The following is a 24,900-nucleotide window of genomic DNA, read 5'->3' as shown; positions in this document are numbered from 1 at the left end:
CGTACAAATGTATTTAGATCTCGATCAGAAAATAAAATGATCAATATATTCATTTCTTTTGAGGGTGAAAAGCAGGGGCACAGCTTATACACCGGAAAAGTTTATTTTTAATTTTTTTTAGGGTGAAAAAGGGGGTTGCGGTTAATATATGGCCACGGTTTAAACACCGGAAAATACGGTACCCCAACAACTTACTGTTTTTTACAACTGGAAGAAAGCAATCGAGAAATTCACTGTACATTGCTAGAATTGGCTTGCCACCAACATGCAGTATTTCAATTAGATTGACAAAATAGGGGGAAGTTAAACATACCATCCAAACTTGCCTCTGCCCATAAGCAACAGCAAAACAAAACCAAAATGTGCTTGATGAAAAATTTCCAATCTATAAGGTTCATGCTAAGATAAGATTGGCAAATTGTGGACACTTCGAGAGCGAAGACAACCTTCAGCAACTACTACAGGCTGAAAATGATGCTAACCTCAAGCAGTGGTTTCAACACTCAACAAAATCTACTTCCCATGAGTGGGTGGAAGAAGTGCAGACACTTCTCACAAAATTTAATGCAGCATCATAGCCAATATCAGGGAACAGTCCGAAATATTTTCCATAGTTGTTGACAACATGTAAGGTATAAAAGGAAAATAACAAGAATCCATATGCATCTGTCACGTTGATTAAGAAAAACAAAACTTGGAATTGCACGAAGACTTTATGGGTCTCTAACAGCAAAGTGAAATGACAGGTGAAGATGATTGCAGCTCCCATAAAATATGTGCTACTCAGGATTGGCCTCAACATCAGCATATTAGGTTGGCAATTATACGATGGAGCTGCAAATATGCATGGCAAGTGTAACGACTGCCAAGCAATTGTTTCTAGAGAGCGTTGCCTAGCTCTACACTTCTGTTGCGCTGCTCGCTCTCTGAACTTGATATCTCAGCAAACATGCGATCCGGATCTTCTGGTGACTGATGCCCTCCAGTTGGTGCAAGAACTTGGGAACTTTTAGAAAAGAAGCGGAAATATATTCGTGTGTTTTCAGAGATCAGCGCAGATACTTCAACATCCCCGTCAGAATCAACGATAAAGCTGCTTTGGCCACCACGAGGCCTGAGCCAATAGACTGCTGTATCATCAATCAGGTCAGGTCAGGTATGGGAGCATGTGCCAGAACAGCGCGTCGCTGCGTCCACTTTCCGCCGGTACTCCAGGGGCCTCCGTCTGGCCATCCCCCAGGCAGATGCCAGGCCCATCCCCATCTCCTTGAGATGATGGTCAACCTGCTGCAACCATGAGGCACGTGGTCGGCCCACTGGCCTCCTCCACTCATGAGACTCCCTCGCTGAGAGAATCTGGTGAGCAGGATCAGCGTCAGGAAAACGAGCCACATGTCCATACAGCCGCAGCTGACGCTCACGGACTATGCAGGTAACAAATCTCATCCGAGTCTCTCTCAGCAACCGCTCGTTGGACACAAAATCCGACCAGCGATAGCCAAGGATTCTCCGAAGAGACCTGGTACCAAAGGAATTAAGTCTCCGTCTCAGATCCTTGGTCAAAGTCCAAGTCTCGCACCCATAGAGCAAGACTGGAAGTACCAAGGACCTGAAGACTCGGACTTTCATCCTCCCGCACAGGTACCGGCAGCGCCACACCCCATGATCCAGTGAATCCATGACTCCCCAGGCCCGACCCAGACGTCGATTGACCTCCGGCTCACAACCTGCGGAGACATGAATATCACTGCCAAGGTAAGTGAATCTATCCACGACCTCAACATCCTCACCACAAACAGACACAGACAGGACAGCAGCATCCAAGATGTCACCGAAAGCCTGGATCTTTGTTTTGACCCAAGAAATCCGTAATCCCAACGGCTCCGACTCCTCATTCAGCACCTCGAGGGCCCCCAAGAGGATGTCTAAAGTCTCCGCAAAGATGACTGCATCATCTGCAAAATCAAGGTCCGAGATCTTGACATTGCCAAACGATGCACCGCAACTTGATCTCTCCGACATCCTCCCAAAAATCCAGTCCATACAAGTGCTGAAAAGTGTGGGGGCAAGTACACACCCCTGACGAACTCCAGTATCAACTGGAAATAAGTCAGAGATGGTACCACCACACTTCACAGCACTCTCAGTACCAGAGTAGAGTTCAGACATCAGATCGATCAGTTTTGGTGGCACCCCACGAAGACCAAGAATCCTCCAGAGGACATCCCGATTCACTGAATCGAACGCTTTACAGAGATCAACATAGGCTGCAAGCAGCCCCTGCCGAAACTCTCGTCTGCGTTCGGTGAGGACACGAAGTGCAAGGATACGGTCAATCGTTGACCTCTTTGGTGTAAAGCCTGACTGCTCTGGACGCTGGTGCTCAAGCAGATGGTGGCGAACCCTATCAAGAATTATCCGAGCAAAGACCTTGCCCGGCACTGAGAGCAGCGTCACCCCTCGGTAGTTGTTGCAGTCTTGGCGATCACCCTTCCCTTTCCAGAGAGGGACAACAAGGCCCCTCTTCCAGTCAGTTGGGATGATGCCTGTGTTCCAGGCAGAGCACAAAACTGCATGCAACGACGCGAGTGCAGCATTTCCACCAGCCTTGAGAAGTTCGGCATGGATGCCACAGATCCCTGGAGCTTTGCCCCGTTTCAACTGGTTCACCGCAGCCCGTGTTTCCACAAGCGATGGTGGACCACAGTTGATTCGAGGGTCAGCAACAGGGATTGTAACACCCTTGACGTCCAACTCGACAGCTGGGGGATCAGCCTGGTACAACCGCTCAAAGTAACCAGCCCAGCGGGCCTTCACTTCAGACTCCTCTGTCAAGAGCCTACCACTCTCTGCTCGAACTGCAGTGCTCCGAGGGATGGGCTTGGATGAACGTAATGCGCGAATTCCCCTGTAAGCGGGACGAGAATCACCTGTCCACAGGTGATGCTCTACCCCTCACAGATTCCTCGCACATAGGCCTCCTTGTCCACCCTCAGTGCACGTACAGTTTTACGCCTCAGCTCCCTGAACAGCTCAGCTCTGCCATTCAGCCTGGCCCTGCGACTCTGGTCAATGGTATCCAGTGTCCCTTGAGAGACAAAATTCTTCTTTGCCCTGCGGTGAACTCCAAGGCATCCACCGGCAACATCAAGGACGGTGGTCTTGAAGGTGCTCCACAACTCTTCAGGACCCCCAAAGCACCCAGACCCCCAAGTGTCCACTCAGCCTGTTCGCAAACTCCTCAGCTACTCTCTCATCCCTGAGCTTGGCAACATCCAGCCTAGGCTGGGATGGTACCATTCTCCAGGATTTAAGGTGCAGCTTTAGAGTTGCTACAACAAGCCTGTGGTCAGTATTGAGGAACTGAGCACTCCGGTAGACCCTGCAGTTCTGGATCATCCTCCAACGACCGTCAATGAGGACATGGTCAATCTCCTTTGCCACACCGCCAGCGTTGGAATACCAAGTCCAGCGATGAGCTTGCGGGCGCTGAAACCATGAACCAGCCACCCTAAGTCCATGACTTCTTGCAAAGTCAAGGAACTTAGTGCTATTCTGGTTCATAGTTCCTGACCCATGGGGACCAACACACACCTCATAACCATCCCTATCAGTTCCAGTCGATGCATTGAAATCCCCCAAGACTAGAAGTGTATCTCGTCTGGGGCACTGATCAACCACAGACTCGAGTGTGGCGTAGAATGTGTCCTTCACGGTAAGATCACTCGCCTCATCAATCATCAATCATCAATTACTACGAGGCTATTTTGAAAAGCCTCTATTAGCTAGCTGAGTCAAGTGACTCTGAGGCATCAGCAAAAGTGCGATCCCAATCTGAGGATTTCAACTCAGGAGTGACATGCAGTATCTGGGACTACAAGGAGAAATGGATGTCACAAGACCTTTGCATGAGTTCAACAAAACTTCACTGGCTGAAAAGCCAATCGTTTCAGGGATGTTCAATGATTCAAAAACTGTCAAGAATGCACTTATGAGTCTGAGAACAGAAGAAGAATTTTCTTTAGTTGATAACACGAGTACATACTGTGCACCCATTGCACAATTTTGTTCTTGCTTTTTTGCAGCATCGGCTCTAAGATCTTGTGCGACAAATCCCCGCAATGTCCGGTCGTCATCCTCCATCATGCAAAGAAATTTCTGCCGCTTCCCTGAATTGTAGTTTTTTTTTTCAATCTATATTTCACTTGGGTGGTTACTCTTTGGTTGTGGGGTGGAAGACTCGGGTCTTCATCCACTGATTGGTGTGGGTTTCATTCCCATGACTGGGCACTCTCACCAACATACACTTAGCTATTGTGAGTTGGTGAGAGTGAGCAGTCACGGGAATCAAGCAGTGCATGCCAATAGTCATGGGAATCTGTGGCAAGCATGTCAAACAAGCAATCCTCCATGACAGTTGAAAGAGGCCTTTGTCCTTTAGTAGACTGGAATTTTATGTCCGATGAGGTTTTAACTGAATGTTGATTCGAGTTTGTAAGAAGCTCTCACATTTCCTTTAAACCCTACCCCATGAACTTAATCTAATGATGAGCACTTCATACACTGACCCCATTATTACAACGAACTTAATCAAACTTAATATTAAGTCTGATATAGTTTTAATATACTTACACGGATTTCAGACAAAAGCAATGGTAATGCATCTTTCTTGGATTTGTCCTCTGCCACAATCAGTCCCCCAGCCCCCACTCCATTACACCATCCATGGATGTATGTTTTCATATCTGAAGCTTAACTTTGTCAAAGCAAGAAAATGTTTGAGCACGATTTTAATTTAATACGTAGATGACCCCCAACGAGGGGGTTGGGGTCGGGGAAATATCCGTCTGTGGTCGAGGAAGTTGCTGATGGCAAAAAAAACCCACAAGTTTGTGGAACCGGTGTGGTCTTTTAGGTATTTAAAAGAGACGTGCAAAATCAATAAAATCCAGCAATTTTAAGGCTTATTATCATTATTATTATTATTATTATTATTATTATTATTATTATTCTTGCGATGGCAGCTTGGCTGCCGGGTAGGTGTAATTTTGTTGTAGCGCGACTATGCCGCTGATGCTGTGCCACTATACCAGTACACTGGTACTCATCTCGCCAACCTCGGAAGGATGACAGGCCGAGTCAACCCCACCTGGTGTTAATTCCTGGAAAACAGGGGCTCAAACTCAGGACCATAAGATCCCAAGCCAGCCACCTTAACCACAAAGCCAACACCAGAATTTTAAAGGCTGAAACAGATATATCGTTAGTGCAGGTTCGATTCCCAACGCCACTGAATATTCTGTAACAAGCCCCATAGGGGACGCTGCACCTCAAAGTATGCCATCCGCCGTGTGTCAGACGTTGTTGTAACAATGTTGTCCTGTCTGCATTTCGCTTTGGAGCGCCACCAAGAGTCATCAAGGATGTTATAATTTGCGAACGTCATCATTTTTGTGTTGAAAGGGGTAAGCCATTGTAATGTTCCGCATGATCCCGGGCCAAATTCAACACTTGGGTAAGCTGTATGTAGACCCTAATTATGCTACCTGCGGTAGTTGGAATTATTAAATGCAGATACGGCGTATGTATGACGGGCCAAATGACCTTTGCGTGTGCCTGAATGACTTCTTGAGATCTTGTGGAATAATGTACTATATAGTTTCTCCCGTTGGTTGTAATCCCCCTTTGTGGTTTTAGAAGGTGTGATGGAGTCCCCCACGGACTAAAAGTATCCACTTCCATTTTGGTAAAGGATCACCTTTTGTCGACCAAGTTGTGATGTTTTGTTTTTCTGACATCTTTGGTCTGAATGTTCTTTTCAGGATCATCACTGAACCCCAGATAGCCTCTAATTGTAGTTAATTTGTTGTAAATTTTAACGATCTCATTGAGGTTCTTCCTTATCATGCCTGTTGCTCCAAATATCAATGGCACAATGTGGTGCTCTCCAGCTTCTGACTTCATTTTTCAGATCCTGGAACTTGCTTATCTTTCCAATTTCCATGTTATTTACGCCAAAATCAGTGGGTACTGACACCTCAATTAGCAATGCCATCTTTTCCATGTTCATACTTGATGGGATGGTCAGACCATGGTGTCAGCACTATGTTCTCATTTTCAGCCATCGCTTTTGGTTTGTGCTTCTATCATTTCTCTGGTTGGGATGTTGAAGTTGTTGCAGATGTGCCAATGGATTGCTCTGCATATTGTTATGCTTTTATGTATACAGCTGTTCTGACATGTGTTTTTTTTTAAACATCCCGAAAGAATGTGATTGCTTCTTTCTGTTTATACTTTGCAGAACCTACACTTGTCCAATTGACTCAATCCCGCCATTTTCTGAAATAAATTGTCTCCTGCCCTTGGTCTTTGGCATTAAGTATGACTCGTTCTCCGTCCAAGTTAAGTTGACTTCTTCATCCGCAACACTCCTCTGAGCCTTTTTTTGTTGTTGCCCAATCTGTTCAGCTCATTTTTTTAATCTTCTTGATCTTCTGTCATTCTCCCACTTGTTAGTGTATGTTTTTATTCCTCCGCTGATGAAGTTGCCAGAGGAATAATGTTTTCAGGTTGTTCGTCTGGCTGTCCGTCCGTCCGTCCATCCGTCCGTGCGTGCATCCGTGATAGGTTTTCGTTAGCGCGATAACTTAAGAATGGCTGAAGAATCTAAGTCAAACTTGGTACAAGTATGTATAATGATGTAAAGATGAACTAATTATATTTTGGGATCAAAAGGTCAAAGGTCAGAGGTCATGTTAGGTAAAAATTATGTTACCATGCTAACTTGTGAACCAGTGATCGGATTTTGTCCTAACTTGGTAGAAGTATAGAGTATGATGCAAAGATGAACTGATTTCATGGCAGCATCAAGAGGACAAAGGTCAAAGGTCAGAGTCGATGATAGGTTTTCGTTACAGCGATAACTTAAAAACAGCTGAAGGGACAGAACAAAATTCAAACTTGGTACAAGTATATACAATGATGTATGCATAAACTGATTAGATTATGGGACAACAGGTCAAAGGTCATGTTCGGTTTAAAAAAAAAAAACCGTGATATTTGAGAACAGCTCAAGGGATTTAAATCAAACTTGGTAAAGTATGTATATGATGTAATAATGTGGGAGAAGGCATATCTGTCGACGTCGCCACGCTGAAGAGTGGCGTTCTCGTTTGATATTTAGTTTTATTCTTTTCCTTTGCCTTGTTTTTAATTGATACCTTCGCCCACTGAAGGTGTTCACCCCTGTCTGTTTGTTTGTAGGTATGTCAACCGCATACAGGTCACAATTTTAAACCGATCTTCACGAAACTTCACCATCTGGTGGAGTTCATCAAAAGCAAGAAGCCTATTGTTTTTGAGGTCAAAAGCTCAACATCAGTCAATTGTCTACAACTCTGTCAGTTTTCTAAAATTGTCAACTTTCATCCAATTGACTTTAAATTGCAAGAGGATTTGCAGATTAGGACACTGACGTCAACCACCAATTTTTTTTTTGAGGTCAACACAGGTCAAAAGGTGAACATCGACCAAATGTCAACAACATGGGTGCAATTTCTAAAATCCTCAATTTTCATCTGATTGACTTGAAATTTGAACAGGATTTATATAAGATCATTGAATTTAACTGCCAATTATGTTTGAGGTCAAAAGGTCAACATAGGCTCTATTTCTAAAATTGTCAATTTTCATCCAATTTATACTTGAAATATGAACAGGGTTTGCATATCATGTCGCTGAATTCAACCACCCCATTATTTTGAGGTTAACATTTGTGAAAAGGTCAACATAGGCCAAAAGGTCTACAACTTAGGTGATATTTCTGAAATCCTAAATTTTTATCCGATTTACTTGAATTTTGAAGAGCATTTGCATATCAGGTCAATTCTTTCAACGACTAATTATTTTTTCGGTCAAATTTGTTTTTTGGGATTTTGTAAGTATCATGTTAGGCAAGACATCTTTCTTGTTTGGTACTTGGTGAAACCGAGCAGCAATGGTCAATTGTGGTGAAGATCCGAATCCGGATCTGGATCTGAGAATTTTTAAAGTGATTCTTCACCACTGAGAGATCGGGCCAAAAACGACATATATCACAATATCTCGAAAAGTTATGGATGGACTCACACGAAACTTGGTGGACAGGTTGGGAGTGCCAGAAGGAAAAAATTGATTCAATTTTGGTGAAGATCCGAATTTGGATCCGGATACGAAAATTATTTTATTTGTGATGCTTCACTATTGATAGATGGGGCTAAAAACGATATTGCATGATATCTTAAAAAAAATTCAGACGGATTCGGATGAAACTTGGTGGAGATGTTGGGTGTGTGACAAAGACTAATTAATTTGATTTTGGTGAAGATCCCAATCCGGATCCGAGAATTTTTCAAGTGATTCTTCACCATTGAGAGATGGGGCCAAAAACTATGTATAGCTCGAAATCTCAAAAAGTTTTGGACGAGTTACAGTATGACAAAACGAGGTGGATGAGTCGGTTCGGTGACAAGAACAGGCCGATTGGATTTTTTTTTAATGTTTGGATGCAGATCTGACCTATCAGTGGGATACAAAACATAAACTAATCAGCCTGGTGGAGGTATGCGCTTGTTGGGGGCTGTATAATAGCATTCACTGGAGTGGGTATTGCACTTGGGTCCGTTTGTTTGTTTGGCTGTCTGTCTGTATTTGTTTGTTTGTTTGTTGGTCCGCACAGAACTTTCATGTTTTGCTCCACAATGGCTTGTCAGATTGCAACGAATTTTTCACCATTGGTACAACTCATGTTGAATGTTTTCATGATAATTATGACATCATAGTTCACGTGGTGTGACAGCCAGCCATGTTGGAAAACCGGAAAAACTTTGGACCTCTATCTCTGAAACTGTGCCAAGAAAAAAAATGAAACTTGGCACGTATCAAGTAGTCATGGGGAATGAGTGATTTTTATGACGTCATAGGTGCCTTCATTATGACATCATAATTGCATACGTAGAATGCTACATCCGATGAGTGTGAAAATTTTTGAGGGTCATCTGGAGATAAAATGGTCCACAAAATTAATGACATCATCGGTCACGTGATTTGGCAGTCATATTGTTTTTTTTTTTAAACCTTCAAAAACCTTCATATCTGAAATGGCTTAACAGATCGAGGAAAAACTTTACCCGTATAATGACCTATCCATGAGGAACAAAAGGTTCACACATATGACATCATAGGTCACATGGTTTGGCAGCTGTATTGGATTTACTCTAAAACATATAAAAATCGTTTGTCCAGAACAGCTGGACAGATTGAGGTGAAACTTAACACAAATGTTCCCCAAGGCATGCGTGTACAAGGTTGTCAGGAATAATTGATGTCACATGGTTTGGCAGTGATATTGGATTTAAGAAAATGATTAAATAATGTTTTTTTCTGGAACTACTTAATGAATCACCATGAAACTTCACAATTTTGATGTAGTGGTGATGTGGAATACAGGTTTTTAATTTCAACTTGATCAGACATATGGTCTGGCAGCCATAATTATTTAATTTTTTGATGTAGGTATTTGTTTTGTTTTTTTATTTTTTTATCTTTAATTTGAAGGAGGCTCACTTGGCTGTGCCTGGACGGGTTTGAGGGTGGAGGAGTAGCAGCTGAAATGCGAATCCTATCCAAGTTCTTCCTGATGACTTCATCTTTGCTTTTTGCTTGTTTGGGCTCCTTATTACTCCAATGCAGGACTGTACCTATTTGGTCTTCCATTTGATTTCAATTGAATATATTTTAATCCCATTATGAACTCAGTTGAATAATAAAAATAAAAAAACATCATGGGTCAGGTGTCTGATGAAAGCGGGACATCTTGGTACCCGGTCATCACCGCCGGCAGTTATGAAGTGACAGTTCTAATTACATCTCTTTTTAATTACGTAACACACCAGTACACAAACGCCACACAACACACCACACAAAACAAGTCCTGGTGAGGGTCTGCAATCTCTGATTGCTCTTTTTCTTGTCAATTTCTGTTTCAATTTCATTTGTAGCTTCTTCTATTTGCACCTTTTTTTGGAAATTATATTGCAAGGTGGGGTAGAGATACCTTTTTGGCTTCTTAGCTTCGTGTTTTTGTGCAACCTGTAGCTGGAAGCCCGTGGTAAAAATACTACGAGAGAAAAATAAAAATAAAAGGAAGGCTTTTTTTCTTGTGCTGGTTGAAATAGCTAAATTGAGGCTGTATTATAATTTTTCCGTCGGTTTGGATTAATTTGAAGCAACCTTTACTCAATAATTATAAAATTTCCCGGAGGTGTGGATTAATTAGAAGCAACATTTCTGCAATTTATTGTCTCCGAGGCGCATTTCTGTGTTTCAGAGGGAGAATAGACAGACCGGCTTTAGCCTATTAGATATTAAGTATTGTGAAATTCCAAAATCATATTTCTTAACAGCAAATAAATAAATAAAATGTGGAGCGATTGAAACAACGTTTTGTTGCCTTGCACACCACCACCCAGGTTAAAATTTTGGTCCGATTGAAAATTTTTTAATTTTCCCATAGGTTTAGATTAATTTGAAGAAACTTTAGCTGAATTTTTTTTTCTCTCCAAGGGGCATTTCTTTGTTTCAGGGTGGGGCAGACAGGCAGCATTAGCTTAGCTTATGATATGTATAACAGAAGATCAGATTCAGTAGTTTGTTGAACATTTCACGAACTCAGTCAACCCTATACTCGTCGTTCTGTGCACTTAGTTGAGTTCCATGAGGCCACTACCTAATTCTCATCTCAGCAGGTACATTCCCAAGATGCATTGGTTTTTGTAGAACATTTTGTGAATCGTGAGGACTTTCCTTCTTTTGGTATCCAGCTTGTTTATTTCCGATTGTGGCCAGTTTATTATTCCGCGACGACATTGGAACACTGGTACTGCGAGTTGGTTGATGGCTTTGATTTTGTTTCTCCGGCAGATATGTTTGCAGGATCAGCCTCATTCTACGCAAGTATTCCTTTGCTGTTGTTTGTGACATATTTGGTGACACTCTTCTACTTCGAGGTATTTGTATGATGCTCGCTTTCAAGTTCCTGTATTGTATTTAGGTCGATTTTTATGTTATGCGTTTTTGTTGGTTTACCTTGTACGAATGTCCACTTGGCAAATTTATCCAGGCCAAATTCCATTTGAAGGTCCTCAGATCAAGTGTTACTAGTTTTAGTTGTTCTGCCAATTTTTTGTCGTTCGGTGTGAAGAGCATTAAATCACCCATAAACAGTCGATGTGTCACCTTTCCTGTTTCCTTGGACGTTCTTCTATTGGATGTTAGGGTGTATCCATGCCCTTACTCATTAACGAGCATACTCAATGGGTCCAGGGCCAGATAAAACAGGATGGGGAAAGCTTGTCGCCCTGGAAAATCCCCACGTTGTATCTTCACTCCCGATATTTCGATCTTTATGTCTGAACGCTGTAATATAAATGTGGTATTCAAGAGCCCCATTGCTTTCTCAATAAGTTTGATTACTAAGCCTCCCCCTATGGGAAAGGGGAAGACATATTGCTGTTGTAGGGTTTGTTTCTATAATTGGCACCCAAAAATTTTCATGGTACCACAGAGTTTTGGAGACTCCTGGAGTACAAAACGACCATTCAAAAAAAAACAAAATATTTATCCATTAATTTTCTTCCTGCCATATTTATTTTCAACTCAAACTCCAAATTCCCAAACAGCATCAATTTCAGAGCTGTATCTCGGAGCCGACTGGGAAACTTTCGGAATCAAATTTTGCATCAATTATAATGTGAATAAAAAGTATGCAGGGTTGACATAATTTTTTGAAACTTGACATAATGTTTAAGGTCAAGACCCAATTATAGTCATTTTAGCATTTTTCACTAAAACTCCACCAAAGCTTGTCCGATCGGAACAAAATCACTCTTTCCAGATAGCAGAGGGAAAGGCGCATTTACGGATAATTTACATCATACCCCTCTGTGTTAAAGGTCACGGTCGAATGCGGGTCTGAAAAAATAAAATGTGTTTTTTTGTCCTCGCTCAATTTGGCCAATGCGCGATCTCAAAGACTACATGGCCTTCCAAGATTTTCTTGCATCATTGTAGTGTACCTGCACTGAAGTTGTGCACCTGTGTTTGATTTGTGTCCTTGACCTTCTTTTTCAGATTGTGACCGAATTAACAAAATACACCTTTTGATCATAACTTGAATAATTTTCCTCCAATTTTCATGTTGTTGAATTTTTTGGATAGATTGTAGATGGAGACACATTTTCTTAATTTACACTGTATCCATACATTTTGAAGATCAAAGTCATATTGTAGTCTGAAAAAAAATATTGCTCTCATTGGATCGTTGGTCAAGGGAAAGTCGCAGGTTAGATAGACTCTCATTGTGTCCACTGCATGGATAGACTTTCATTGGATCGCGGGCCTCTCTGTATATTGGAGGCATACACTTGGCGATCACCTTGTGATCACAGATACCAAGTTTTGGGGTTGATCTTGTACACTTGCATACATTTTATCATCCATGAATGTGGAACACCATTAAAAGCTTCTTTATAGTCCATCCAGGCAGTGGACAATTTAATTCTTCGCAATTTGCAGTTTTCGAGAATGGCCTGGTTCCATAGCATCCTTTCTTACATCCATTCTGTTCTGCTTCTAGAACCCTTTGTTGTCTTTGGTGGTGGTAAATCACTTATTGTTCACCACTCCTTCCCAATTCCATATGCAGGCGATGCATGACATCAACGCTGGATGTCAAAGGGAGTACTTTGTTTTTACTACATTTGTTTTCTTGCTTTCTTTCTTGTTTGTTTCTTTTTGTACACTGCTCCTTCCCAATTCCATATCCAGGTGATGCATGACACCATGGCCAGGCATGGATGGAAGGGAGTACTCAGTTTTTACTCCATTTCTTTGTTGTTTTTTTGGTTGTTTGTTTGTTTTCTTGTTTGTCCGGGCGATATCTCAGCCATCCTTTGAGCTCGGAAGCTGAAATTTGGGGACAAAAATGAAGATGTGCTTTGGCAAAAACAATCTTCTTTTTTTTTTGATTCATCAATTAATTGATTAATTACTTATTTTCTTTCTCATCTGGGCAATATCTCAGGCACCGTTTGAGCTGGGAAAATGACATTTGGACATGACAGTGAACAAGTGATTTGGCTATAAAGGGTATTTTTTTTCATTTATTGATCAATCAATTTGTCGATTAATTATACATTTTTCGACGAATTACTTAATTTTCAAAAAGTTACAGATTCGGATGAAACAGTGGTAGTTTAGGTATACTATTAAGCAATTGGTTAAGAAATTAATTATTTTACAATTTTTATTTATTTATTCCAATTATGCAATTGATAAATTAATGAATCAATTGTTGCACACCACTCCCTCCAAATTCCTTCTCCATGTGCTGCACGGCAGATCGCCGGGCACCTAAGGCACCCTGTCAATGTCACGTGCTGGAGGATTTGATATTTATTTATTTATCTGGCATATGGGGGGTATTCTTCCATGCACTTCTACTTGTTTGTTTCTTTTTTCCCTGCTATCATTATATTTTGTTAGTTTTCATTGACTCTCAGGCTTTCACTTTGATTTTGAAATTGCTTATTATTTTTCAGATTCTTCTCTTTAGATTTGGGCTTTGGTTTCCCTTCTTGAATTATTCCATTTGCCTCGTTTCCTTTCTGAGTTGTTTTCTCTGTCTCTCAAGTCTCTGTTACCATGGTGGTGTTCGGTTTCTGTTTGTGGGGTCTGGTCTATTTTTTTATTGCCATGTTGTTTGCCTGTTACTTTTTCTTGAATGATGCAAGCACAAAATATTGATTTCTTTTCAGGAGGATGATTTTGGTGTTTCTGCGGACTCGGTTTGTTCTCCTTACTGGTATTTTAGTCTGTCGTTTTCTATTTGATTGTTGTTTTCTCTCATTGTCACAATTGTGGCACCAATGACATCATATATTTAGTTTTACAGTATCATTTTCTCTTTCTCTCTCTACAAATGTGAGGCACATGAAGGAGGAGGAAGTGGGGAAGGAGGAGGAGGAGGTGGGGAAGGAGGATGAGGAGGAGGAGGAGTCGACAACGAGATGACCGATTTATTTTAATTTGTTGGAGTAATCACCAGCGAGATATCTGCGATCACGAATATATCGCCAAGGGTAAGTTTCCCCTGGCTTACCCTTGGTAATTGCCTGCAACTTACCCTTTGACCTGTGATCCAATGATGGGCATTTGTTTTTTTTTTGGACCGCCATATGATGTTGATCTTCAACTTTTAGGGATAATATATAAATTAAGAAAATGTGTCTCCTTCTACAATCTATCCATAAAACTTAACATCATCAACTAGAGGAAAATTATTTAAGTTATGATGAAAAAATGTTTTGTTGTTAATTAGGTCACCATCCAAACAAAGTAAGTCAAGGACACTAATCAAATACGAGGTGCACAACTTCAATGCATGCCCACTATTATGATGTAAGAACATATTGGAAGGCCAAGCAGTCTTTGAGATTCCACATTGGCAAAATTGAACGATAACAAAAAAATCTCTTTTGTTTCAGACCGCCATTTGCCCCAAGCATTTAACTCGGAGGGGTATGGCGTAAATTAAGCTTAAATATGCCTTGCTCTCGGCTATCTAGAGAGGGCAATGTCATTCTGATCCAAAAACTATAGCCGAGTTTTTTTTTTCTATGCATAGTCGAGGCTCGTGGAAGATTTATGACAAATGTTAAAATGTCTATAACTGGGTCATGACCTTCGAAATTAGGTCAAGGTCAAAAACATCAAGTCAACCCTGCATATTTTATATTCCCATTATTGCTACAAACTCTATTTCCAAAAGTCCAAGCCGGCTCTGAGATACAACTCGGAAATGAGGAGTGCAGGAAGAAAAGAAGAAAAAAAACCCCTAAATGGTGGATTAGCACTCCGAGCCCCTAGGGGTCGAAGAAACTCTGGAGTACCATTGAAACTCTGTTGCACTAATTGTAGAAACAAACCTTACAACAGGTATAAGCCTCCCCTTCTCCTATGGGAGGAGGTTTGATTTCATTTGTATTAATACATGTATACAGCTTTAAAGAGCATTCTATCCAGATCTCTATAATCCTGTAACTAAATCATATCTCTTTCAACATAGTTTAGGGAATTGTAATGTCTTTAAACCAAAGATCATTATGTTTATCTTTTATAGGGCGGGGCTGCCTCTGCAGGTCTCTTTGTGTACTGTACAGTATCTTGAACCAACGGCATTACCTTTGCTGTGGATTGCTGCAAAACCGGTTTACCTGCCTTTTTGCCAATGAATGCTAAAACAGTGCTTGCTTCCATCGATGTGATGGTGGCTCGTGTCCAATGATTTAAACAAATACTGTAATAATAACTGTGGGTGTGCAGCGAATTATGGACTATCATCGATCAGGTGATATTAAAAGCACTCCAAATTGAGTGTTATGAAGGTTTTATGATTGCCATTTGCCCACATGTGCACCAAACTTTCCCGGTAGCTTGTACTATATAACTGGAATATGTTTAGATCCCAACCATGCACCTAATCCCTTGGGATTGGAGGACCAAAATAGAAATGCACACTTGGCTACTAATCTCATGGCCCATTTAAGCTGAGGTTTCAATCAACATATTTGTTGGACAAATGTGTTTGAGTTGAGAGAAACGAAAATATTGAGGAAATGTCTGCCTGACACTTGTTACTCTGTGGCAAGACATTAGGTGTCACTCCAACTCAATGCATTGTCACTGGTGTTCATCAATAAAAAATAAATAAATGAAACCCCATGAATAGTTTAATGCCAATAAATTTGACTCTGCCTGCTCGTGCTCCCATTTGAACTCCGAGCTCAGAATGTAGGGAACTTAAGTTCAAATCCCATTTTCCATGTGTGTTTGTTCATCATCTGCTTAACGTCGTTGAAATTTATAGAGCATTACTCCCATGACTTTGTCTGGAATGTGATATTTGTGGAAGATACTGTATTCCTTGAGCCTTATATCATTGTAAAAAAAAAGGAGAAATAAACATTTTTTAAAAAAATGCAATCATTTGCACATGTCACGCGTCTTTGTACCGAAACCATATCATTGCCAGCTGGCAGGATGATTTAGAGGTATGCACACTGGCTTCGAAGCTGCATAGCCGAGGTTCAAATCTTGAACTAACTCTAAACTGTCAACCTGGTGTTTCATAGGCAGAGCGATTTATCAATGTGCGTGCCGTCCCTCGGATGGTCATGAAGCAGGGTGTCCTATCTGCGAGCATTAGTTGGTGGAGGTTAAATATCCCAATGTATCCTTCACGAAGAGCAGGTGAGCAATCGCTGGCATCTTCAACAAATTACAAATTCCTGCTGTAACCGACAGGCAGAGCCGGATTAAGCCTCGGCTGGCCCTAAGGCACATTTTGAAATTTTAGAAAATGGCCTGAAAATTTTAAATTAGATCTCGGCCTCATGGAAATGGACCCCAGACAAAAGATGAACTGATTCAACAACAAAATATTTAATACAAAAAAGACAAATATTTAATGTGAAAACAATTTTTGGCCCGAATTTTTGGCTGGTCCTAAGGCACATGCCTTGTCTGCCTTATGGTTAATCCAGCACTGCCTACAGGTTGTACTGCATCAGCAGCAAAGGCGCACACCCCCCCCCCCAGCAACAATGCAAAGCAGCACCTCCATGCTGCCCATGAAATGAAAGAATGATGTCACTACCTAATATCATCATCTCATCGTAAAGGTAATGTTGCATACAACCAAATTGAATAGGTGAGAGACTGACGTTATTGGATCTTTAAATATATTTAAAAGTCATGGCTGGACAGCTGTCCTGACTCCACCCACAAGTGTCAGCAGGAAAATCATACATCCACAATTATGGTGCTCTGTTAAGCACAAAATGCCTTCGGAAGTCTTATATAAACAATCATCATGCCCTATAACTTTTCCGTTCAGTGTAAAACAACCAAAACGACTGTGAAAAGATCATCAAATGTCAAAATGTTGGGGCTGATAGGCGTCATGGCCTTGTTCAGATGACGGTACGTATAGGCCTCAGGCTTCTTTTTTTTGTATACCTTTTCGAGGCGCATATGAGAGCGAACACACATCGCACAGCAAGGGGGGGGGGGGCATGAGACAAGAGGAGCGGGAGAGGGAAGGATGAAACAGTGGGGAACAGATACATGAGGAGATCTGTGGAAGGGAGAGGGATGGGGCACTGAACATGGGGAATACAAGATGGACATTACAGGGACTTTCAGGAAGGAAAGAAGGGAATTTGAAGGAGATGGGCTTAGGGTGGATTAATGGGGGTAGAAAAGATCGAGGATTTGGATGGGGGGCGATAAGAGGTGGTGGTGAACAGCTGTTTTGAAGGCCTGGAGGGAAGGATGGGGTTGAACAGAGTGAGGGAGTTTATTCCAAAGGCGGGAAAAAAAAAGGAATGAAAGAGTGAAGGTGAGCAGTGATTCGTGATTTTGGTAGTTTTATCAGAAGGGGGTTGTTGGCGGACCTTGAACGCCCTGCGGAAATATGGTGGAGACAAATCACAGACAGAGCCGGGGGGGTGAGACCGGACATGAGACAGTAGAAGACAGAAAGACCACCGACCTGGAGAGAGAGAAGAGAGAAGAGAGAAGAGAGAAGAGAGAAGAGAGAAGAGAGAAGAGAGAAGAGAGAAGAGAGAAGAGAGAAGAGAGAAGAGAGAAGAGAGAAGAGAGAAGAGAGAAGAGAGAAGAGAGAAGAGAGAAGAGAGAAGAGAGAAGAGAGAAGAGAGAAGAGAGAAGAGAGAAGAGAGAAGAGAGAAGAGAGAAGAGAGAAGAGAGAAGAGAGAAGAGAGAAGAGAGAAGAGAGAAGAGAGAAGAGAGAAGAGAGAAGAGAGAAGAGAGAAGAGAGAAGAGAGAAGAGAGAAGAGAGAAGAGAGAAGAGAGAAGAGAGAAGAGAGAAGAGAGAAGAGAGAAGAGAGAAGAGAGAAGAGAGAAGAGAGAAGAGAGAAGAGAGAAGAGAGAAGAGAGAAGAGAGAAGAGAGAAGAGAGAAGAGAGAAGAGAGAAGAGAGAAGAGAGAAGAGAGAAGAGAGAAGAGAGAAGAGAGAAGAGAGAAGAGAGAAGAGAGAAGAGAGAAGAGAGAAGAGAGAAGAGAGAAGAGAGAAGAGAGAAGAGAGAAGAGAGAAGAGAGAAGAGAGAAGAGAGAAGAGAGAAGAGAGAAGAGAGAAGAGAGAAGAGAGAAGAGAGAAGAGAGAAGAGAGAAGAGAGAAGAGAGAAGAGAGAAGAGAGAAGAGAGAAGAGGAGAGAAGAGAGAAGAGAGAAGAGAGAAGAGAGAAGAGAGAAGAGAGAAGAGAGAAGAGAGAAGAGAGAAGAGAGAAGAGAGAAGAGAGAAGAGAGAAGAGAGAAGAGAGAAGAGAGAGAAGAGAGAAGAGAGAAGAGAGAAGAGAGAAGAGAGAAGAGAGAAGAGAGAAGAGAGAAGAGAGAAGAGAGAAGAGAGAAGAGAGAAGAGAGAAGAGAGAAGAGAGAAGAGAGAAGAGAGAAGAGAGAAGAGAGAAGAGAGAAGAGAGAAGAGAGAAGAGAGAAGAGAGAAGAGAGAAGAGAGAAGAGAGAAGAGAGAAGAGAGAAGAGAGAAGAGAGAAGAGAGAAGAGAGAAGAGAGAAGAGAGAAGAGAGAAGAGAGAAGAGAGAAGAGAGAAGAGAGAAGAGAGAAGAGAGAAGAGAGAAGAGAGAAGAGAGAAGAGAGAAGAGAGAAGAGAGAAGAGAGAAGAGAGAAGAGAGAAGAGAGAAGAGAGAAGAGAGAAGAGAGAGAGAGAGAGAGAGAGAGAGAGAGAGAGAGAGAGAGAGAGAGAGAGAGAGAGACCCAAAGACTCAGCCTCACCGTGGGAGATGCCAATGATCCGAAATGCTTTGGTTTCTACAGCCTGAAGCCGAGAAAGGTGGGAGGCAGAAGCACCAGCCCAGAAGGGAGAGCAGTACTCCATCAAGCTGCAGATGGAAGCCTTGTAGGTGGATAGGAGTTCAGGTGTGCCAAGGAACGACATTGTACTACGGAAGATGCCCAGTCAGTGGCTGGCTTTGGAGGCCAACTTTGAAATGTGGTTTACTCAAGAAAGATAATGGTTGATCGGGAGACCAGGAGTTTGAATGACTGAACATCCTCAAGAGGATTGTTAAAAAAAATAGATAGGAGGGTTTGCCAGGCTGTCCTTCAAGAGAGACATAGTGAGAGTGTGAGATTTGTCCGGATTGAAAGACATGTTCCACGTGTTGGACCAGTTTGTGATTTTACCCAGATCTGCAGTGAGCGAAGAAGCTGCTGCTTGCCAGTCTGAGGGATGCCAGATGGTACAGCAGAGCGTGGAGCCATCAGCAAAGAGATAAAGAAGATTTTCCAGAGAGTCGGAGAGATCATTGATGAAAACCAGAAAAAGAACAGGGCCCAGAACGCTACCTTGAGGAACTCCAGCCTGGATAGGAAGAGGGGATGAAAGAACTCCATTTAGGGCCACACGTTGACTGTGACAGGAGAGGAAGTCTGCGAGCCATGAGTGGAGATGGCCTTGGATACCATCGGAAGAGAGTTTGGTGAGCAGGGCCGGGTGCCATTCCATGTCAAAAACACGTGATATGTCTCGGGATATGGCTCTGATTTAATATCTGGCATTGAGGACCTCCATCCATTGTTAGGAGAGCAGAAGCAGCATATCCAGGGTAGAGTGACCTGGTCTGAAACCAAATTGATGATTGGAAATCAGGCAATTGGAGAAGAGGAAGGATTTGATGTCTGAAGCGATGATGGATTCCGTAACCTTCCTAATGATCGGGAGAAGGCCGATTGGTCTGTCGTTGCAGGGATCTGTTTTTGCACCTTTTTGTGCAGGGCGATGATGTTTGCGGATTTCCAAGCAGATGGAAGATGACCTTGAGCAAATGAGAGGGTGAATATAACAGAGAGAGGGTGAGCAAGAGCAGAGGAGCAAGTTTTTAGGACACGTGGGCTGATGCCGTCTGGACCGGTTGCAGAATCTGAGTTGAGGTTTGCAGAAAGCTCTCCACTTTGTCAGGAGAAAAGGACACGGAGTCCAGGGACAGTTGGGTGTGACTGGGCAAGGTGGGTACAGAAAGCGATGGGTTTTGGACACAAAATTTTGATACAAACACCTAGTTTAGGCATTCAGCCTTTTCACGTGCGATATCAGCAGTGCGGCCATTTGAGGTAAGGGAGGGGATGGAGGAGGAACATACACCAGAGACAGATTGATTAGATGCCACCAGAATTTTGAAGAGGGAGAGAGGTTTGAAAGTTCGGACTTGAGCTGAGAAAGATGTTTTTTCTGACTCTCCTGAGGGTAGATACACACTTGTTCTGAGCTTTATCGAAGGAACTGAGATTACCTTTAGTTGGGTTTGCTTTCCATGAGGCAAAGGCAAGAGAGGGGGCAGAAGGCAGTTGAGGATTTGAGGAGGTGGAGTGAAGAGATGGAGGTGAGAGGGCAGGGGAAGGAGGCAGCTTTGTGGATGTGAGGGGGCGGCAACTTTGAGAACGGTGAGTGAGGGGGGAGGGGTGAATGGTGGGAGAAGGGTGAGTGGGGAGAGTTGAGGGAGAAAGATGAGGGTGGAGTTTATGAGAAAGATGAGGGGGACTTCAGCTTCCACGCCAGTGCAATTACAAAATATCTGAGATATATAACCACGATAAATGCATATAAGCAGTATGCATGTTTTTGCTTCATGCACGTAAAGCAGGTTATTCATATTTTCGGGAGCAATCGAGACAACAATCTGTTGACAATACACTGCCCAAATAAAGGGATGGGCAATTTGTGTATTAAATGAAAGTTTTTGTATGTAATTTCGGTTTTAGCCTGAGTTCCCAAGGCTGAGTAGTGTGAAAATACAGAAGGGTCACCTATCATCAAAAACGAACAACCACTGCAGGCAACAATTCCATGATCACACAAAATGGTGCTCATTCCTGACAATGCAATATTGCCCACTGACGAGTCCTTCCCATTTGTTTGGCAACCAAGTCAGCAACGACGTCGTTTGAGTGTGCCCGCATGATCCAGTTTTCACACGGGGCCAACTTTGTGTTGTTGCTTCCCGCGTTTGCTATTTACAAAATATTTGGTTTCAACAAAAAATATTCAACAAAAAACAAATAAGTTGGACATAATAAATGCTTTGAATTTTCTGTTGAAATAATCTTTTTCATGCCATAAAAATCCTTTAAATATTTTTGCAAGCCTCACTGAAATGAGCAGTCGTGTGTGTGTGTGTGTGTGTGTGTGTGTGTGTGTGTGTGTGTGTGTGTGTGTGTGTGTGTGTGTGTGTGTGTGTGTGTGTGTGTGTGTGTGTGTGTGTGTGTGTGTGTGTGTGTGTGTGTGTGTGTGTGTGTTGCTTGTATTAATAGAAATTGATATGAACTCAGTACCTCTCATCCACAGATATTTCTCTAACTTCCTTCTACGAAAAGCACCTGCTCCATTCAGCAGCCTGAGAGGGAGAAGGGGAGATAGTGGGGGAGATGGGGAAAAGGTATTTTGTGCTGCAGATAACCCCCCCCCCGCCCCCACCATCTGCAGCAGGAGTCAGTAAACCACTTGCACTGTGGTACGTGGTCAAGTGAAAATCGTAAATTGCCTCCCAGAGGGTGGGGGGTTTGTGCCCATCACCTGAACCCTGGATATTACCGACACATATGCAAAATTTGGTGGAGATCGGTCCAGCCCTGTATTTTTCTATGATTTGCAGATGTACATGCAAACACGCTTACACACACACACACACACACACACACACACACACACACACACACACACACACACACACACACACACACACACACACACACACACACACTTGTCTTTTTAGCAATGAATGCAAAAATCTAGTACCATTTGTCTTGTGGCCCCAGAACCAAAAAAAACAAACAAGATATTTGTCACAGCCCTCACAGCTCCCACGAACGCCACCCACCCCAAAACATGATTAATAATAAATATCTTCTTCTTCTTCTTTCGGCTGCTCCCTTTTAGGGGTCGCCACAGCGGATCATCCGTATGATCGGCATACTGATTTTGCACATGTTTTACGCCGGATGCCCTTCCTGACGCAACCCTGGTCGCCTCTTACGACACAGGGATATGGTACACCTATTTTAACTGGGATATACACCGGCCCAATACACTGGTACTCATTTCGCCGACCTCGGAAGGATGACAGGCTGAGTCAACCCCCTGGTGTATTAATTCAGTGGCCCAACGGGGCTTGAACTCAGGACCTTTTGGATCCCAAGCCGCTGCCCTAACCACTGCGCCAACACCAGGATTAATAATAAATATCATCATTTTAAAAGTTTATTTCAAACTTACCCTGCACATTCACAAGCCTCAGATATGTCTTTCCCATCGGTGTTCAGAAGCACCCAATCCAGATACACGAGCTTTGTGTATTTTCATGTCGTGAAGACATCCTTTGCTGAATAGTTGGTTACTGTTACTTGGTAATGACGCACAGCATCGTCTTTCCAATTGCAGATGTCCATTAAGTAAATCACTATGCCCACCGAAGGAGGATGCATTCCTGCAAGGTACAATGTCCACTCACTGGCAGCGATCCGTCAAGTGTTTGGTTAGCACACGCTCATCCACTCAGACCTTGCACCGGCCCACATCGTCAGGAGTTTGCAGTATGAGCAGCTGCCTGTTCGGAGAGCTGAGAAAGTTCTCCAAGTCATTCGTTGTGCAGAGGCACAACCTTTCTCTCAAGTTCTCTTCCAAGTATTTTTGGCTTTTTCGAGAAGCCTTGTGAGCCATTTTAGGTAACAATGCTTATATCGCACACAAGATATATATATATATATATATATATATATATATATATATATATATATATATATATATATATATATATATATATATATATATATATTTACATTGCCTCAAACATCACTGTTTCCAGAAGTTCCTATGCATTGGCACCGAGCATTTTGGGACAAATTACGTCATTTTGAAAGCCCTGTATTGCTCATTGTGGGTTGTCCATTTCTCTGATGCAGACTGCCATAAAGTTAGCTTTTCCCAATCTAAAGCATCAAACTATCTTCTCATACCTTCAACATTTGCCTTCCTGAAATCTACCAGTCTTACCTTACTCTCTCAAACTCCAGATCCCAACAATATCGTCGCACACTATGTTGTGATCATTTGTCTTGAGATGTTCCCTTTCTTCGACCTCCTCCAGAATATTGGGATCATTATCTATTCCCCACTTACCCCCCCCCCCTCCCAGTTGGCTTTTCTACAAAGTGATTTCAGAAGCAATCCTGGAATCAATTTGGAAAATCTTCCTCGGTTCTGTTCTTTCCCAGTTCCTGGACCTGGTCTATCGCTTTGAAATTTAAATCCCCCATAATCAACACTCTACCCTTTCAATGCTCTACTACAAAGGTTATCTTCAGATGGTTACCCTGTCTGCAATCTCTGGCTAGCATAAAATATTTCACAGCATCTATCAGTCAATAATGAACCAGTGGGACGGTACTGTGGTGTTGGCTGGACAAATGGGCAATCAAACAATGGGACACTGCGATGTCTGTGCACCAATCGTTGGTTTGCATTGTTGAGCATTTATGCTGTTCACTGGATGCAACCTTTTCATTAAAACAAAAACTTGAACGTTTTTTGCAGCAACCTCTTCTGAAAAACAAAAAATTTAAGTTGTTTTGGTGATGAGTGGGTTTCCAGAAATACACTTTGACTTTAAAGGAAGCAGCCATCACTACCATGATCTATAGTCTCTACCTAATACAATAGTATGCCTGGAAACGTTTTGATGCCAATGTAAATGTTAATGTTACCTTTTAAATGAACGACTCATATATGTGTGAACGAATGTTATAATAGTAGCAAAAGTGCAGGAAGAAACTTGCCTTATGTTAGGATTATACAAAACCACTAGATGGGCACTCAGTGGAGCATATAACTCCACCGCACAATGTCTGACCCACGAGAACATATCGGGCCCAATACATTTTTGAAATATCATGCTGTATATTGTTTTTGGCCCGATCTCAAGATGGTGAAGAATCACTTTAAAAATTAAATAATTCTCGTATCTGGATCCAGATTTGGATCTTCTCCAAAATCGATTCAAATAGTCCTTGTTACACACACACAACCTATCCACCAAGTTTCGTTCGAATTCGTCTCGATTTTTTTTGAGATATCATGCAAAATGACGGTTTAGCCCTATCAATGGTGAAAAATCACTTTTAAAAATTCTCGTTTCCAGATCTGGATCTTCACCAAAATCCAACCAATTCGTCCTTGTCACATACACAACCTGACCACCAAGCTTCATCAGAATCCGTTCACAACTTTTTGAGATATCCTGCACACAAACAACCAGACAAACAGAGGTGAAAACATCCCCTCCTTCCCACCTTCGGTGATGGAGGTAATAACTATTTTCCATCTCTTCGTAATGTACAAAATCACACTGATCAGTAACTAAAGGTAAGCAAAACTGGTGTTGTTGATTTGACCTTCATAGCTTAATATGGCTATTCACACGTGATATACAAAACAGCCTGAGTGTGTGAATTTGCTAAAAATGAAGGAGCTGCATGCTCCTGTATGACACCAATTAACACTCTGATATAGGAAGCAGTGGAAAGTGGTAGAAAGGGTTATCCGATAAGATCAAACCCATTGTTTAGGCAGGAATTTTGGAATTTGTTCTCAAGGCTGTTGGTTATAACTCACCTAAGTTTCATGAAAGACGCTGTGGGAACTTCAACATCCACCATTTAATACTAACAGACAGGACGCCATGTCTAATGTCTATCTGAGAGACGGCATACTTCGTGAGGCA

General features: G+C 42.2%; 1 protein-coding gene and 1 long non-coding RNA gene across 5 annotated transcripts in view; one reads left to right on the top strand and one right to left on the bottom strand.

Moving 5' to 3' along the window:
* Nucleotides 1-24,900, bottom strand: part of LOC147016962 (uncharacterized) — a 51,586-nt gene that overhangs the window by 11,897 nt on the left and 14,789 nt on the right. For 2 of the 4 annotated variants that reach the window (XM_085846265.1, XM_085846264.1), the window contains exon 3: nt 21,458-21,519. The exons of the other annotated variants lie outside the window; for them this stretch is intronic. In XM_085846265.1, the coding sequence (XP_085702391.1) occupies nt 21,458-21,519 (62 nt within the window). The remainder of the gene's footprint in view (nt 1-21,457; nt 21,520-24,900) is intronic. 4 annotated transcript variants of the gene reach the window in all.
* Nucleotides 10,642-16,047, top strand: LOC147016963 (uncharacterized). Its single transcript, XR_015049265.1, has 3 exons — nt 10,642-10,784; nt 10,960-14,177; nt 15,218-16,047. It is a non-coding gene; the product is annotated as an uncharacterized LOC147016963 (long non-coding RNA).

Source organism: Eptatretus burgeri, chromosome 11, assembly GCF_056783735.1.
Source record: "Eptatretus burgeri isolate ZD-2024b chromosome 11, Ebu_testis_v1, whole genome shotgun sequence".
Classification (NCBI taxonomy): Eukaryota; Metazoa; Chordata; class Myxini; order Myxiniformes; family Myxinidae; genus Eptatretus; species Eptatretus burgeri.
This window is presented reverse-complemented; position numbering and strand designations above follow the sequence as displayed.